General features: G+C 39.0%; 1 protein-coding gene across 1 annotated transcript; it reads left to right on the top strand.

Moving 5' to 3' along the window:
• Window positions 1-1,143: 1,143 nt before the first annotated feature.
• Window positions 1,144-17,952, top strand: CALB1 (calbindin 1). The gene is made up of 11 exons (XM_075705750.1): window positions 1,144-1,225; window positions 1,516-1,592; window positions 6,193-6,267; window positions 11,117-11,200; window positions 11,288-11,344; window positions 14,370-14,447; window positions 16,904-16,959; window positions 17,055-17,094; window positions 17,182-17,235; window positions 17,368-17,439; window positions 17,839-17,952. The coding sequence occupies exons 1-11, from the start codon at window positions 1,144-1,146 to the stop codon at window positions 17,950-17,952; spliced, it is 789 nt and encodes a 262-aa protein (XP_075561865.1).
• Window positions 17,953-17,964: the final 12 nt, after the last annotated feature.

The following is a 17,964-nucleotide window of genomic DNA, read 5'->3' as shown; positions in this document are numbered from 1 at the left end:
CATCTGAGGGATATTGTCGGAGGGAGAAAGGCAGTTTCAGTTCTTCAGAGTACCCAGGTAACCCTAATGACTAAAATGAGTCATCCCAAAAGGGACTTAATCATTATCACTGGTGCAATACCATGTTACCCCATGACGAAAGGAAGATCTTTGGTAAGCTGCTCTGTCCCCTCCCACCAACCCACTGCTGTAGGAGAGCAACTCTCCAAAGCCAGTCTACCAAAAACCATTCTTGCCCAGTCAGAAGTGACTGTGGTAGTGTCCCTCGCACCTCCGCACTGGGAAAGAAAGGGCTCACTAATGAAGTCTTCCATACTTACCTGTTGGGATGAAATTACCTGCTAGGGCAGTATATATAAATTTACCATGCCTGTTCCCATGTTATCTCAATATGGATATCTCAATATCATGTGATATCTCAGTGGGAATATCGGTTTAAAGGGTTGCAGCACTTCAAAGATTAGGTCTGTGTGGTGCTGTCTGCGGGTCTGGTTTGGGGATGGAGCAGTGACAAATGGTGTAACCAAAGCTGATTACTTGCACCCCACATGGTGTCCCATATGGCTTTTTTTGTACCAGGAGATCCTGCAGTGCTATTAGCCATGCTCTGACGTCCAGGACCCTTTCCCAGATGGAAACACGATGGCTAAACTGGGAGACCCTGCTCGCCCTCTGTCCCCCACGCCTCATGGGCACACGCTCCCCCAGCGAGAGTGACCCCCGGGAACTCCTGGGTCACCCAGCCCTGCTCCCTCTGCTCGGGGGCCTCCACCGGCGCCAGCAGACCCCTCACTCCGACCCACGCTTAGGGGCGATCGTCCCCGGCGGGCTCTGCGCCGGGGGCCGGGGAAGGTGCCTCCGGCCCGGCCCCAGCCTTGGTGCCGCCGGCGGGAGACCCCGGCCCCCCCCGCGCAGGGCGGGGAGGCCGCGCCGGGGCCCGCGGAGAGGGAGGGCAGCGCCGGGGGGAGTGGCCCGGCCGGGACGGCCCCATAAATAGCCCTCGGCAGGGCGGCGGCGGGAGGAGCCGTCGTCGGAGCCGTCGCCGCAGCCGCCGCCGTCGCCGCGCCGGCCGCGGGCAGAGTCAGCACCGCGGACAGCGCCCCGCCGCGCCCCCCGCGCCCCCCGCGCCCCCCGCGCCCCAGCATGACGGCGGAGACCCACCTGCAGGGCCGGGAGATCTCGGCCGCCCAGTTCTTCGAGATCTGGCACCACTACGACTCCGACGGTGACTCCTTTCCCCCCGGGGCGGCGGGGGGCGGGGGGGAGGTGGGGGCAGGCCCGCGGGAGGCTGAGGGGGGGGACGACACCCCACCGCTCCCCGCCCGAAAGCGGCCCCGGCCCCGCTCCGCGCCCGCCGGCTGCCCCGGAGCCGTCAGGGGCTGGGGCCGGGCGGGGTGCGGGGGGAGCCCCTCCGCCGGGAGGGAGCCCGCGGGTCGGAGCCGTCCCCGCCAGCGCTGAAGAGCGGAGAGAGTTTGGAGGGAGCGGTGACCGCAAGCGTAACTCTTTCTGTTGTAGGCAATGGGTACATGGATGGGAAGGAGCTACAAAACTTCATCCAGGAGCTGCAGCAGGCGCGGAAGAAGGCAGGCTTGGTAGGTTAACGTTCCGCCCCACTTTTCCGCCTTCTCCGGGAACGAAGAGTTTTCTTGAGCAAACTCAAGAAAAGTGCCCCGGTTCCTTCTCTTCTCCGTTGCTGTCACACGGTTCATGCACTTGCCTCACCAGGCAAAGGGAAGTAGCTCGGTTAGAAATCAGCAGGCAGCAAATGAAATAAACCGTCTGCTTTGGAAAGGTGAGGCCAGGGTCCACGTCCCCTGGAGAGCAGGTCCCGCTCACATCTTGCCAGGCTACGAGCTGATACTTCTTACAGTGCTTAAAAAAAAAAAAAATCAAGAAATGCATGGACGCTGCCCTTTTGTAATGGCTGGGACCTTGTCCCATTGCAATTAACCTTACCTGATCCAGATATGTACTGATACTAAAAAGAAAAAAAAAAAAAGAAAAAGAAAAAACAACACTTCAAGTTAGTTGGACTCCATTTTAATTTCATACCTAATGGGCAGTATGGGCTGAAATGCATTTCTGCCCCTTGCTGGTCAGTAAATAGATCTGCAGATGACTGCTAACCGCTTTTTGCCCTTCACCAGTGTTATACACCAGGAGTATGAGTGCCAAATCCTGGTCGTTTAAATTGTTCAGAGGGACAGGAAACTTTTTGACAATACTGTCAAAACAATTCTGTGTATGACTTATTAAAGAACTAATTATAAATTTCCTCCAAACTATACCCAAGTGGGGAAAAAAACAGAAAGAAAGAAAGAAAGAAAGGAAAAAAAGAAAGGAAGAAATGAAAGATTCCATGTCAAGATTTGAATTAAAATAGAAGTGAACCTTTTTAACAAATAAATTGCCTTTAAAATAATCGGTTTCTAAAACAGGCCACTTAGCATCAAACTCAAATATATAACCTAATTAAGACTATTTAAATCAATCTATACTAAAAGGCTTCTGAAGTAACAGAAAAGAAAATTATAATTTAACTGGATGGCATGTGTGCATGGGGGCATATAGATTATTACTTTATATAAGAATACCTCCGAACTGAGCAATAGCTCTTCAATAATTAACTTTTCTTTAAAAGCTGCTGTATAATTTAGAAGTAAATGAAAAAAAATAATATGCATCTTTATTTATTTTGTGGAAAATTGTATCTTCTTATTAATTTTATGAGTGTAAACTTCATGCATCTGAAAATCTATCTCCCAGCAATGCCTCTAATGTTACTGAGGTCGTGGTACCAGTTAATTCTTCGTATAGCTATTGATGTAGGCACTCATTTTCATGCATGTAAGTTTAAACTAAAATTAAAAACCCAGTCAACTAAAAAAAAAAGCCAGAAAATTGGGCAAGTAATGTGTTTTTCAGAGGGAAAAGTCTATTTTTTTCCCAGAAAAGATTAAACACAACTTCAATAGCTTTCAAATATTGCAACAGAACAAATCTCTCTTCTGTACTGAAGTGCAAGAAACTTAAGTATGTCCATTAGAAAGAAGTTATTAAAGCCTGTGTATATTTAGTATGAATGGTATTCTTAGTAGAAATGCTGATATTATTCAGTGGTTAAAAAAATTAGAGGCTCAAGGAAAAAAATATTTATCATTTTAAGATCAGATTCTTTCCTCTCTCAGAGCGAGTGTGCATCTCTTCTTAAAAACAGAGCCTGCTCAAAGTAACACAGAAAAGCCTTGCAGGATTGGTCTTATCTGCTACAAATCTCATAATTTATGCTTTTTTTTTTAAAAAAAAACCTCTGCCCATATCCCACACTATATTTTAAAAATGCTCAGGTGTTTAATTAGGTTTTCCTTTCCTATTTCTCTGATTCAAACCTATCTGTGGAGTGTTGCGCTGAAGAGAGCAATCTACAGTAGCAACATCAAATTCAGTACTTGATCCATTGGTTCTGCTTTTGATAGATGTTACCTTCATCCCTGAAGTCTTTTTCTGGAGTATGGATATATGCCATCTTAGGTTTCAAATCTAAGCTGATTCTTGGATTTGAAGGCTCATTTGCCAAACAAGCATCTCATTAGTTCGTGTCTTGTCTCACGGGATACTAATTCAGTAGCTTTGAATTTCTATTCTTTTGCCAGAAGGGACACATTGAGAAACTGGTGTAGGTTATATGTCATTTCCTTGGCTGTCCTTCTTTTAACACCCCAAAGCTTCTTTGTCATCATTAACTTCTGCATTTCAGGTCACTCTCCTGCTCACTATTTTTGAAATATTCAATTATGCATTCTTCATAGCTGGATTTTACATCAGTCATGCCATATGCATTAAAGAATCACATTGATTCTGTCACCGAATAGGATGGTTTAACATTTCCCACTATTCTTCCCAACTACAGAAATGTTCTAATTATGTCCTAATTCTAATCCTTTTATTAATCCACTCAGTAAGCCCGTACTTCTGTAGTTGCTTTTTTCCCAGGCAGAGCAGTAGCATGCAGCCTGACTGATGCTAACCCCAAAGGGTGGATGTGTACTTGCGGGTTTTAAGGGCTTGGGCTTTTCTTCTGTCTTTTCACTTCATACGTTATGGTAGATAGTGAATTGATCTGATAAACTTTCAGATAGGTTGAAAGAACTGCCTCTTTTTTTAAAGATAAAAGCTATGTAAGTACATAAGCATAGCTTCCATTTATTGTGCTCCACATTTATGCAATACCTTCTCTATTTAGGTATGCCAATTGCCAAAAGAAACGGTGGGGTATAAGTGACTAACACAGAGGCTGATAAAGGGTCAGTCGGTGGATCTCAGCCAAGCTATTCCACATCTGTTTCTCACTTTCTCTGCATATATAGGCAATGACTGTATTTCTCCACAGAAATATGTGATTTAATAGATGTTTATGAATACAGTCACATAAGTGTTTCTGTAGTGCCATCTATCCTTACGTTTTTAAATCATCTCAAAAAGCTATTTTTTTCTACAGCTCCACTTGGTTGGATAAGTGTCTCTTAAGTTTTAAAAGAGGAGACTGAGATGTGAAGGGCTAGTTTCTCAGTTTCAAATATTGAAAAACTGCATCCGTATCAAGTTTAGGACTAGACTTGGTTAAATTTAGGCAAGATTTTTTGACTGAAAACATTTATTTGAATAACATAACTCAAATAACTCATCAAGCAGCTCACGAGCAGGTGAAGTGAACACCAAAAATAAAACCCTTTCTGAATAACGTACTAGAGGATGAGCATGCTGTTTTGTTTAACCTGTAATTGGCTGTGCCTCCTTCAATGGCTGGACACTGTCTGGCACTGCAGAACTGCTACGAAAAAGATTAGTAAAATATTTAACCAGGACTAATTAAAATCCAGGTGTCTAAATTCTCCGTTCTATATGCTAAGCAAATTTGTCCCCACTTTGGGATCATTAGATGAAAGGTGACATTGAAGTGCATTGTATTAATAACCACATCTCTAATTAAAGCCATGGCAAATTACTAACCTGCCATGGATGACTTTGAGAGAAATAGGATACTAGGCCATGACTGCATCAGCAACAAGGAACTGACATTTTAGTTAGCTTTGGTAGTTCAAATTTGGGACAAACTACAATGGACTTTGTACAGCTGAGATTCCCTGTATCTCCAGTGAGAGAATCACTTAGGCCCTGTATAATCAGATCTATTATAGCAACTAAACCTTTAATTTCCAAAGACTGCTGTATCTTCATCTATAACCATAGAATTGTCTATTATTTTAATACAACTGTAGTCCTGATTCTTGCTGCATGGTTTTACTAGCTCATACCTATAAGAAATACAAAGAAAGTTAAAAGTTCAATCAGTATTGAAGGTTGATGGCAGCTCATATCAAAGCAAGGCAAGTCAATTTGAAGTGTGAAATCAAATATTTATTCACCCCAAGGCTGGCACCTTTGCCATGGCCTAGAGTGAGGATAGCCTTTAGAGAACAGATGTATAGCAGGGACCATAATTTATATGAAGAACAATTATGCTGGCTTTACTCTGTCAGTTTTAAGGTTCTGCTCAAAGTTTTCTGCCTCCTAAATCTGCCTGTCTATATTTCAGCAGTGACATTTTGACTCTGTTTTTATGATAACCAAATACTAACCAGTGAAAAATATGATCTCGTGATGAGTTCTTTTAGGGCTAAAATAGCATCCATTGTTCAGGAAAAATCAACTCAAAGACATGGAAAGGCTATTTTGGTGTTCAGATGTATTATCCTGAAGTGTTCCTTATTTTGAAAGATTTTGCACTGCCTTCAAGTTACTAATTTAAAAATGAAAACTGAGAAAATTGACTAATAATTGCCTATGAACTTCACTGTCACCCTCTTAAACAAAAGAGCTGTTATACACATCTTCCAACACATCTGTCTTTATAATTTTTTCATTCTGAAAACTAAAATAGGAGTTCTAAGTATTTAGATGCCAATCATTCACACTGACTATAATGTAATTCCTTTGGAAGTAAAATTTATAACAATGACGTTATTCATGATTAAAAAATACTCAATTTCATTTAAACTTGAGGAATCTAGCTGCAGTGTGAGTGCTTCATTAAATGTAGTATATTATTTGGCAACTAATAGAATTCTCAAGTAAGTTTACATATGTTTCTCTGTATCTTAAAGTAATGCTTCTCTCATTGTAACTTTGTAGGATTTAACACCCGAAATGAAAGCTTTTGTGGACCAATATGGGAAGACTCCTGATGGAAAAATAGGAATAGTTGAGGTAAGATGGTTACTTTATAAAAAAAGACTAACATGTTTGCTTGTAGAAAATACATTCAGCACAGAACAATGTGAGCATAATATGTAAATATTTTGGATTTTTAGTTACACAGAAAATTTCTTCCTCTGCCTTAAGATCTTTAGTATTATTTTCACTAATGAATTTTTTTCATTAACAAAAAGTTGTATTCCTTACCCCTCTCTGGACATTTCACTACACTTCATTTAACTTTGCAAGCTTTATTTTGTACAAATAAGCATTAACAGCAATGTAGTTTTCCTGCAAAGCAGGTAAGAGCTCTATTTTAGAAATTTAAATTGTGAAAGGTAATGTGATTTATTTCTACCTATGATTTTGAACTAATGCTCTGTCACCACTCCTATAGTGAGGACAACACACAAGTGAACACAATTGGTAATCAGTTATGTAGTCTATTCTAAAAAAAATACATATATGGTAAGAGAGCACGTTAATCATGTTAAACAAAATTTTAATAGTAGTTGCAATCCAGCTTGTGAAAGATCATAATTTTTTATGAATTCCTTTCTTGAACTTTAACGGAACTTCAGGCAGAAAATTCCCCTGTTCCTCACTACCACTTTCTAAAGAGGGCAAAGATAACCAACCCCTTCTACACATACAGCCACTCAACAATTTTGTAATTTAGACAACTTGCTAGGAAGGGGGGAACCATTGTGTTTTCTCTCGCTTTCGCTTTTCAGTGCTGCAAGGCAAAAAGGAGAGTTTGCTGGGTTACAGCTTGGGAAGTCACTTTTTCAAGCCTAAATCTACGACTCTTTTATGTCACTCTGAGTGCAGTGAGACTGTGGTTTTATTATTAAATGCTATTATATTTTTTTTTCCTGATAATAAGAAATCTGACCTAGAGAGCTAATTAAGAAACAGCTGGAAACAAGCCAGGTCTGCAAAATTTCTACAGTGACCAACTTTGGGTCAGTAGCTAATTTTAAAATAGAGGACTGAATAGAATCTGTAAAAGTCAATAGGAAGTATCCCTGCTGATATAATAGATCATTTCAGGGTATTTTTTTCTCCTCTGTCATGCATCTGAATTGCATATCCTTGTTTAAATGCATATGTAATTATGACTAAACTACCATGGAAATACGAACAGTTCCTTTCACTTGCAGCTATAATTGATTTTTAAAAATACATCTTTTGACAATACTTTGCATTGATCAAGTAGTTCTGCATCTGAAAAGAGCTAGTGTTTATGTGGACTAACGAATTATTTAGCTTTGAACTAACAAATGCTTATTCATTTAGTATTGAAGAATCCTATTTAATTTACTATTTTTGAATATATGTAAAAGCAAGCATTGGATGCAAGAAGATTGTGTAGACAGTGCCTGAAAAAGGCTGTGTTTCTTAGCTTAGGAAAGATAACTGAAATGTTTATCTTTCTGCTATTGACTTAATGGGTAAAGGTGAGCAAATCCGATAGGGCCTGATACGATGCGGTGCTCACCCCCCCCAGTGAAGTGCCAAGCATGCTCAGCATCCACGGAAGCCATTGAATAGTGACAGTACTCAGTTCAGTGACTGAAGGGACTTTCTCCCTTAATATAGCAGTCTCCTAACCCAATAGCTATATTTTATTTCACTTACATCAGCATGAAGCTTGATTTGGAAAATGCTGATGGGAATCAGACGAATAGGTTGTACGTGCAGAGCAGTATGATATTATAGTTGGTATTTGGACTTGATTCTCCTTCCTTATAAATAAAAATGTCCAGTAATTCCAGATTGCTGCCATTTACACAGTACATCAAATAGTTTTTCTGAAAAAGTATACGCATGTTGTTTAAAAAGAAATTATGTAAAGTCATTCAGACTCCCAGCCATCATAATGAATACCCCAGCATCTGATGGAAAATGTCCTTGCAAATAATGAGTTTTCAGGAAAGGTCTGTTGACTGAGATAAAGAGGAGGCCTGGATGGCTTCACAGAGGAAGGAGTGGATTGGCTTCACAGAGGAAGGAGTGGATTTTCAGCTCAGATTAAGTGTTGATTCTGTCTTTGCAAGCACACTGCAGATAGTTCACTAGCTTTTATCCAGTGCCCTTTTATCCAACTAAAGGCAGAGTCTGACCTGTCCACTTGCTTGTCTTGTGTAAGGGACTTTTCTTTCACCTTTTGTACTCATGCAGACCAATGTTTTCACTAAAATGTGGATGTGAAACCCAAGGTTTCAAAACTCAGGCCTGCAGTAATTCCACATTCAAATTATTTGAAGCTTACTGCTACTGTAAAAATAACTACTTATTAGCCTAAAATATTATTTGTACTCCCATTCTCTATTATAGGATTTTAAAAAGCAAATTTTCTGTATTAGGTGAAAGGAATTTTAAATAGCATTAAATATCAACAGAATTTACTTAGAGAATGATTTCTAGAAAATAGTTCTGATATTGTTTTAAGTACTGAGAGTATTTTTTCTGCTAGGCAACCTACAAAGATGTACCTCAGCCTGCAGCTGAGCAGGGAGGAGTCAAGACAGTCTCAGGCTTTGTGGTTGTCCTCTATTACTCACCATGCAGAAATAGCCAACATTCTCCATAAAAGTAGCAGAGCTCACAGAAACGCTCACTAAACTGCTATTGCTGCCATAGACAAACTCATAGTGGTCTGCACTCTTATTCAAACATGCTCATGGAGTCCCCCTATGCTTATTCTCACAATGGAGTTGTCATTAGAAACAGCACCAGGTTTCCATCTTTCCTCTCTGGAGAGATATAATTGAGACTGGGAAGTTGAGCCAGTTTTCAGATGACCTCCTCATCCCTTAGTAACACAAGGTTTTCCACAAAAAGCAATTTAATGCTATTTGATGCATAAGCTTGGAGAACTGGACTTTGCTGTAGCTATATTGTTTCTATTAAGAAAACACAAAATACTTCTTTTTTTGACAGAAGCCTGAGCTAATGCTCATCTTTGTAACATAAAAGCCTGTGCTTTCCCCTGAGACAAAGGGTGAGAGGTATAGCTTAAAATAAGGTAATTTTCTTCTAGAGGTAATATATTATGTACCTCAAATACAGTTTGGTACTGCTAATAAGCTGTTAATGATTCTTTGGAAAGTTGCTATTTTACATTTACCCTTGCACCTTGTACTATTTTACAGTGGCCTTGCAAAATTCACCAGTTAGCTACAGAGGTCCCACGAATGACATCTTATTTATAATTTCCACACATGTAAACCCTTCCTCATTGTCATAATCAGTCCCTTCCCCCAAACTCTGCTTATTGTTATAATCAGTTCTTCCATTCAACGTTGGTTGTTGAGTTGGAATGTTGATTTATTCTAAAAATCAAAGTTCCCCTGTCATGGGAGAAATAAATAATTTTTTCCATAAATCAGTACTAAGTTACACACATTTAGCTATTGCTTACATATGAACATGTACTTACCCACACATGTATATGCTATTTATAATGGTGTAGGTTTCAAAAGCTGCTGACAGAATCACATTATTTAAGTTGATTTGGTTTGGTGTTCAGCCATTTCGCAAAAGCACTCAGAACACTCTGATGGGCCTGACAGTGTCATCAGCTGCTCCATTTCTGTAAGGAGAGTGCTTTTATGTGTCTTTTCAGTTGTACCAACACTTAAAGAATATAACTGATTTCTTGCACAGATAATTTTAGAGAAACGAGAGATCTGTCTCCATACTCTTGTTGTGTCTGTAGGGCAAGAGAGAGAGCTGAAATCACCTATGGTGCCACTGGAGCCCAATAAAAAAGCCTGAGCAATTAGGCAATGGCCCCGAAGTAGATCAAATGAGGGATTTCAGGGTATGAAATGAATGCAGAAACCCAAAAATTTGAATCAAAATTTTAAGATGGAGTTCCAGGAAGTCTGCAGATGTCATTTTTCATAAAAGAATGCAGCTAAGAAATCCGTCTTTCTCCATTTTCTCTTCCTAGTAAGCACAGCTGGTCTATTCTTCAAGTAAAAAGTTTTCTTTAATCAAAACACATTTCATACATTTTGAGGACAGAAAAAAATATTGGGCTTTTGTTAAAAACAAATCATGATTTTACATTAAATTATACAGCATATTCTCCATCTTCTACGTTTGTCACTTGCCAAAATTGAGTTATGGTAAATGAACATTTTCAATAATCAGTACAATAATGTCTGATTTTAAAAAAGCCTTTTGTAGAGCAGAGGCATTGGAAGAACCACACATGATTTTGCAGGGCTAAAAGCCCTTTTGATTTCTTTCTGGTATTTATAGCTCTTCTTGAACACATTTCTGTGCCTGTCAAATGATGACCAGTTGCCGTCTCCTTACCCTCCCCGCTTTCTTTTTTTCTCCTGGCTTTTCCATGTATTTTTCTGTTTACCTTACACATATGTTCTTCATGTCAGTGTTCCTCTCTCCTCTGCCTCAGTATCTGTGAGTAGTCTATTTTCCTCACTTTCTTAATTCATGGCCTTTCACGCTTATCCTCTAAACATCCTTGTGTTTCTCTTTCCTTTCGTGCTGATTCCAAGGTTTTCACCACAGATCCTAACTCTGCATGGGTGAATTTTTTCCCGTCTTTACCCAGCTATCCTTTTCAGTAAAGTGCTAAACAGTCCCTTCTCTCAGACCTCAGTTCTGTTTGACCTTGATGAATATGGCAAAGCTGCAAGCCAGAAGCCTTTCAGAGGCATCTTCCAAACATTTCAGCTAACAAGATGAAGCTTCCTATGGGGCCACAATAGGGCAGTATGAGCACAAAGAATTTCATACTCTTTTTAAAAGTTTCATGCTCTTCTACAGGCTCAGCTGGCCTAATGAAGAATCATAATTGAATCTTTTTTAAATTCTGTTACAGCTTGCTCAGATATTACCGACGGAAGAAAATTTCCTGTTGTTCTTCAGGTGCCAGCAGCTAAAGTCAAGTGAAGACTTCATGCAGGTACAGTATGAAAAGCTGCCTTTTGTAAAATCATCAAGACCCACGTGCCATAAATATGGCATTAAATCATTCACGTTCTGATTGCAGACATGGAGAAAATATGACAGCGACCACAGCGGCTTCATTGATTCTGAGGAACTTAAGGTAAACCAATACCTATGAGTATGCACAACATGAGAATGGGTGTTGGATTACAGCCTGTGCTTCTATCTGTTTCTTCAGATACCCACCCATGCGTGTGTTTGCATTTCAAACATGACCAAAAAGCAATATGGTTAGCTGATGTATTTATCACCAGTAAATCATTCAAAGTAAATATCTTTTAAAGCGTGTTTTAATTCAGATCAATGTTTGTCTCAAGTGACTCAAAGTAGTGGGTACTCTAGCTTAGAAGTAAGAAAGATTAAGAAAGCAAGATAGACCTCTGAAAGCTGTGTTCTTTTTTCGGTCCATTAGGGAGGGGGGCTGGTTTTTTTTCTTCCTAAGGGCATCACTACCATTAGTCACTGTGCTACTGGACAGATCATGCTCTCTGAAGTACCATATAACCCTACAGTTTCCACAGTAATGCTGTTAGGCTACACAACTGGAATTGTGTTGCCCCTGCTTGGTTAACTTAGTGGGATTTTGGTATCAGCTTTAATATGCACAAGAGCAGAACTGAGATTATTCCATTAGCTATCTCAGCCTTGCAGAGTTAACAAACCTTAAAACTAGAGTCATAAAAATAACATAAATTTGTAGATACTGAATCACGGTGTCACAGGATCACTGAGTAGTTGGAAGGGACCTCTGGAGGTCATCTGGTCCAACCCCCCTGCTCAAGCAGGGCCATCTACAGCCAGTTGCCCAGGACCATGTCCAGATGGCTTTTGAATATCTCCAAGGATGAAGACTCCACAACCTCCCTGGGCAACCTGTGCCAGTGCTCAGTCACTCTCACAGTGAAAAAGTGTTTCCTGATGTTCAGAGGGAACCTTCTGTGTTTCAGTTTGTGCCCATTGCCTCTTGTCCTGTCACTGGGTACCAGCCTGCTTCCGTCCTCTATGCACCCTGCCTTGAAGTATTTATGTACATTGATGAGGTCCCCCCAAGCCTTCTCTTCTCCAGGCTAAACACTCCCAGCTCTCTCAGCCCTTCCTCATAGGAGAGATGCTTATATACAGCAGACTGAGTAGAAGGGTGCCATTTTCCACAGTTCAATTGCACTTGATTCATTACTGTAGCTTTAAATTCAGGGGAGTCAAAAAGAAAGACCTAGCAATGTTTATCCATCTAATTTGGACTATTTTGCCATATGTGGTATTCTAAAGAAGGACTACACAAGCTTTATTAACTAAAGCACCATGAGATCAAACTGTCTGAAATCCTTACAGCTCTTCTGTTCAGAAGAGAAATCCACATCAGACAATTCACATCTTTTTTCCTTTTCCCTTCCTCTTTGAGTTTGGTATCTGTGTGACTTTTGCTGAGGATCCTACCTCAAGGTAACCCTCAGGCAGACGAGCCCATTCTTCTGCTGCCTGGTCACAGCAGGTTGGTGTATCAAAGGCTGGTAGGATCAGGAAAAGGCCATGCATGTAGCACTTGAGAACTTTTCAGTGGTTAGACGATTCCTTAAGGACTGTTGCTGGCTGCTATAATTTAATAATAGACTTAATAATAATAATAATAATTTAAAATAGACTTAAAAAGGCAGGGCTGACTGAGGACCAGCTGAAGAATGAAGACATTTTAACTGATCCCGAATGGTCCCATCTCTCTCGTGCTGCAAGGTTTTGTCTGCCTCAGAGAAACAGGCCATTTTAACATGTTGAAAATAAGACATAAATGTCTGGTTTTATTTTTAGATCAGTATTTCTTGACAAGCCCAAACATTTTAAGTATTTGCTATGTGAGGAGTACACGTACTTACAACTTTGTTAGAGAAGTTTAAGCTGGAAATTAGGAAAACTTTCTAATAGTAACAGCAGTGGAATACATTGTCTAAGGAGGAGGCAGACTCTCCATCACTGCCTGTATTTAGGAAAGGTTTGGCAATAGCTCAGATCAGACAGTAACTCAGGCAGTTTAGATATAGATGATCCTCCCTTGAGACATGGAGATGGACTGGACAGCCTTTCAGTGCCCTTTCCAGTTCTATTTTCCATCAAAGCACACAAGATTAAACATGTCTCCGTAACATCCATTTACAACATTTCAGTCATATTCTTTGTATACAAGCTACCAGGAAGGCCCTCCAGCACAGAGGGGGTCAGACTGGAAGAACTATAGCAGGTATCAGTCTTATGACTATTGACATGGTTGCATTCAAGTTCAAGAATGTCCTCTACGTACAAATAAATTTTCTTATGAGCTACCCCATTTTCTATCTTGAAATGTGGCCCAAAATTCCACAAAAATAATGACACTCCAACTGATGACAGTAATTAGGTATTTCATTGAGCATTGACAGGCATACAGACATCTCAGGTCTTGTAATGCCCTTGTTAAGTTGATATTTTTCTTTTTTAATGTCACAGATCTAGTACAGAAATTTAAACCACTGAATGGGTGGAAACAATCTTATCTTTTAAAGTAAAAAAGGCTGTTGTTTAAAGTCATGTGATATATCAAATTCTTATTAAAAAAAAACCAAATGGAACTGGCTGCACATATTTAAAATACAAGGTAGGAAGGAGCAACACAGGTTAACATTCACTTCAAGCACTGGGTACTGCCATAGGCAAGGACAAAACTTGATTAATCATTGATCTTTTCTGTAAAATTGTTCCTATGTTGCAAGAAGTGATTAGGCATCCAAGTTTTCAAGGACACCCAAGGTTAATTAGTTTCATTTACTGATAGAGCTGATTAGGAAGCAGTATACTTGAAAGCCAAACTATTTTTTTCCAAATTCACAATACAACAAATGGCATACAATGCAGAAAGTTTTATGAGTCACTTTTTCCAAATAAAAATGTGAAGTATACTTGAATTAATCAAAAGAAACTGTTACATTCTTAGCTGTTAATTACTACTTCTTTTCATAGAAATTTGTAACTTCAGCAGTAAATACTACAGTAGGAGTAAAATAGTATTTCCCATTACCTTAATCTGAAGTTAGCAAATCAAGCATTTTATACTGTAGATAAAAATTCACCTATTACTCTTCTATTTATTTTAACAGAGCTTCTTGAAAGATTTATTACAGAAAGCAAATAAGCAGATTGAAGACTCAAAGCTAACAGAATACACAGAAATAATGGTAAGATTACTTACAGGCATATTTCATCAAGATTGGATTAAGCCAAACTCTGTTTATCTTTAGCCACTGGAAGGCTCCAAATGACTTGGAGCCCCACCAGGTCCTAATCAGGCTAACTATGTCATTGCAACAGAGAGATGACTGTGGCATCTAGCACTGCAAGTACTTCTGCAGCTACAGAGCTTTGATGGGCAGTTTTCAGTGCTGCTTAAAAAAAAAAAAAAAGCTCAGGAATTTTGAATCTCTTTGGTATTCATATAAAACCAGACCATACCATACTATTTTCCCCTGTTATGCTTCCCTGTGCCATTAGTTGTAAAACTGAAGTCTTCACAGTTCGTAGGAGAAAAATTTTAGCTATCATAATTACATTATTATGTTTAGATCAAATTAATTTAGGGTAACTTTCTATGTTTTGCCTTCTTACAGTGCTGTAGTGTCTGTCTCTTGTCTTAAAAGCCATCTCTGCTTGGTGGCTTCTTATCAGGTTTACAAACATCTCACTCTTTCCTTCTTCCCCCCCTTCAAGAAGGAGAAACTGATGTTTTAGATAAACACTAGAACAAAACTGTCACTTCCCTGGCCTTAAATCAGCCCATCCTTGGGGGACTCCTTCCATCCTTCAGTACAATTATGGTGCTCCAGTATTGGGACCAGTATTGGCTTCTGAGTGGATGTTTCAAGAAAAAAAAGACTCAGAATTCTTGTCTTCAGGAAATGCATAACACTACATTTTTTGTTTTACCAGCTAAAATATCTTTAGCAATCAAAAATGTGCTAGGTAAACACACTAGCCCTCAAACTGGCCTGAGAACGGCTGATCAAAACTTGTGCTTCTCCTGGAAAAAGTCTGCTGGTTTGTTGTACCAGTATAAACCATTTACCTAGAACTGTCACTGTTTATTCACTGGTGAAGATAACATGTATGCTTTTCATTCAGTGAGCTTTTTGACCTTCATCTTAAACTGCGCTCTAAGTTCTGGCCTCTGCAGAGAGACACAATGACAAAGAATTAACAGGAATAAGAAAAAAAAATATAAGGCCAGCTCTCCCATAATCTCCTCAGAAATTAGAAAAGAAGACTAATAGAAAACATATCGTCCTGAGCAGCTGCAGGTGGGCACAGCCAGCCACTAACAACCCATCAAAATACAAAGTATGTTGACTTCATAGCTGCCACTGCTTACCTCCCCCAAAAGCAAATCTCCTTGCCTGTGAAATGCGTGCAAGGCAGATGCGTTCATACAAGGAAAGGAAGTGTTAAAAGGAACCAGGGTGTTAGGTAGAGACAAATGTTTATAGAATTGGTCTCTTTTCTGGTGTCCTTTGCCATTTATGGTCTATTAACCAAGTGAAATTGTTTTTTTTTTCATGGCATTAATTCTGTCTTTAAAAGGACATACACTTATCTCAGTACAGGATACCACTTTTCCTCTTCTCTAAAAATTACATCTAAAATTACTGTGATTGAAAGTGATGGGATGGAGTGTGGGTAGTGGTGTTTTCAGTACAGTGTCTAACAATGTTTTGTACAGTTTGCTGCTTTTGTGACTTTTATGCAGCAAAGGCAAATTAATACTTGCAAGTAGAAAAATGGAACTATACAGACATAAAAACTGGGAGAGGAACTCCCACGCAAGTGTAATATCTCCATCTATTTCCAGTAACGAATATAAGCTGTTTGTGCCACTCAAGCAGCAGGAGCTCATGCTTTCAAGGGCTCAAAGGAAAACACTTTAATACAATAGAATGATTAAAAATTATCATAAATAGTATTCACACGTTTTGACAAATTACATTAATATATTTATTTCTATAATTTAATTATAATTATTTGGAGACATTTAATTTCCCATTTTCATACGATCAACAAAATGTGATCATCTACAGCATCTGTTCACTCTTTTCTTGAACTATATCCCAGAAACAGAATGTGATCTTTACTTAAGTATTTAGACCTAGCAGCCAATTGAATGAAATGTCTATTATTTTGTGTCTATGGAATTGAATGCCTTGGATCCTATTGAACTTTACCCAACTGTTGTTTCACCTTTATGAATAGAGAATAATGATACTGCTATCAGACCATGACACAAAGTCAAAAGTAAAATGTTATCATGTCAAGACTCCTCTCATTCATAAATAATTACATGCACATTTCTCATATGGGACATTCATCACTGTAGGCAGGTTAAGACCTACCTTGCAGTAGGTTAATCAGAATTGTTCATCTGGTTTCTTATCAGGCTTTTGCAGTAGAATTAATTACTATAAATTGCTTCTTCAGTACTTGCAATAAATGTATTACACAGCAAATGTGACAGATTAAAAACTTGGGGCCATTATTTCAGCATGAAATAGTTTAAATTTCGTTGAATTTAAGTTTTCCAAAGTAGTGTTTTCTTCACTACATTGATTAATTTTGATTAGTAATGTAAAATTATATATTATTTCAGCTCAGGATGTTTGATGCAAACAATGATGGGAAGTTGGAGCTTACTGAACTGGCCAGGTATGTCTTCTGTGTCTTTTCACAACAAATATCATGGACCAATTGCTGTTATGGAAACACTTAAATATTTTGACCTTTGTTTTTTCTCTCCAAAGACTACTCCCTGTACAGGAAAATTTTCTTATTAAATTTCAGGTATGAATTTTCACAATCTTAAGGTAATCTCTTACCATCACACATAACTGGTGTCACTAATGGATTTTTTTTCCTTTTGGCATTTAGGGTGTCAAAATGTGTGCAAAAGAATTCAATAAAGCCTTTGAGATGTATGATCAAGTAAGTCTTCAGAGAACATTTTTATTAATCACGTAATTTGATGGCACTTATTTTCTGAATTTGTGGAAAACTAGCCATAACCTCTGCAATGAAAAATAAATGTTTAAAATTATCTTTAATGTTATTTTTCAGGATGGCAATGGCTATATAGATGAAAATGAACTTGATGCACTACTGAAGGACCTCTGTGAAAAGAACAAAAAGGTAATCCTAGAGGGCTTTTTTCCCTGTAGAGATTAGATTTAATTTGGATTTTAAGGACACTATAATCCACCCAATTAAGATAAATATAGAGCTTCTAAGTCATAATTCCTGAAGTCAAAGTATAACCAAAAATCTTGGCAGAAGTCATAGCAATGTAAATCCTGAACTAGGGGAGTTGTGATTACACAGTGACCCTGTCAAAAGCTTGCTTCTGAGACATCAGCTATCAGCAATCTAACATGGCTATAATATGGATAACATACAAATACATAAACATTTGCAATGTGTTACTGTTGGACGGGCTGAGAGCACCTTTTTTTTTCCCTCTACCATTGGAAGCAAACTTCTTCATGCTGGTAACTAAACAGGATTATAAAGCATTATCTGTTCTTTAAATAGGAATTAGACATTAGCAACCTTGCGACATACAAGAAAAGCATCATGGCCTTGTCTGATGGAGGAAAGCTTTACCGAGCAGAACTGGCTCTTATTCTCTGTGCTGAGGAAAACTAGAACTCTTCTATC

Source organism: Pelecanus crispus, chromosome 2, assembly GCF_030463565.1.
Source record: "Pelecanus crispus isolate bPelCri1 chromosome 2, bPelCri1.pri, whole genome shotgun sequence".
Lineage (NCBI taxonomy): Eukaryota > Metazoa > Chordata > Aves > Pelecaniformes > Pelecanidae > Pelecanus > Pelecanus crispus.
This window is presented reverse-complemented; position numbering and strand designations above follow the sequence as displayed.

Bases quoted from the DNA above. Each gene is read 5' to 3' on its own strand.
- CALB1 (XM_075705750.1), top strand. From the start codon at position 1,144: ATGACGGCGGAGACCCACCTGCAGGGCCGGGAGATCTCGGCCGCCCAG. The intron at 1,226-1,515 runs GTGACTCCTTTC...TTTCTGTTGTAG, and splicing joins GCACCACTACGACTCCGACG to GCAATGGGTACATGGATGGG. The intron at 1,593-6,192 runs GTAGGTTAACGT...GTAACTTTGTAG, and splicing joins CGCGGAAGAAGGCAGGCTTG to GATTTAACACCCGAAATGAA.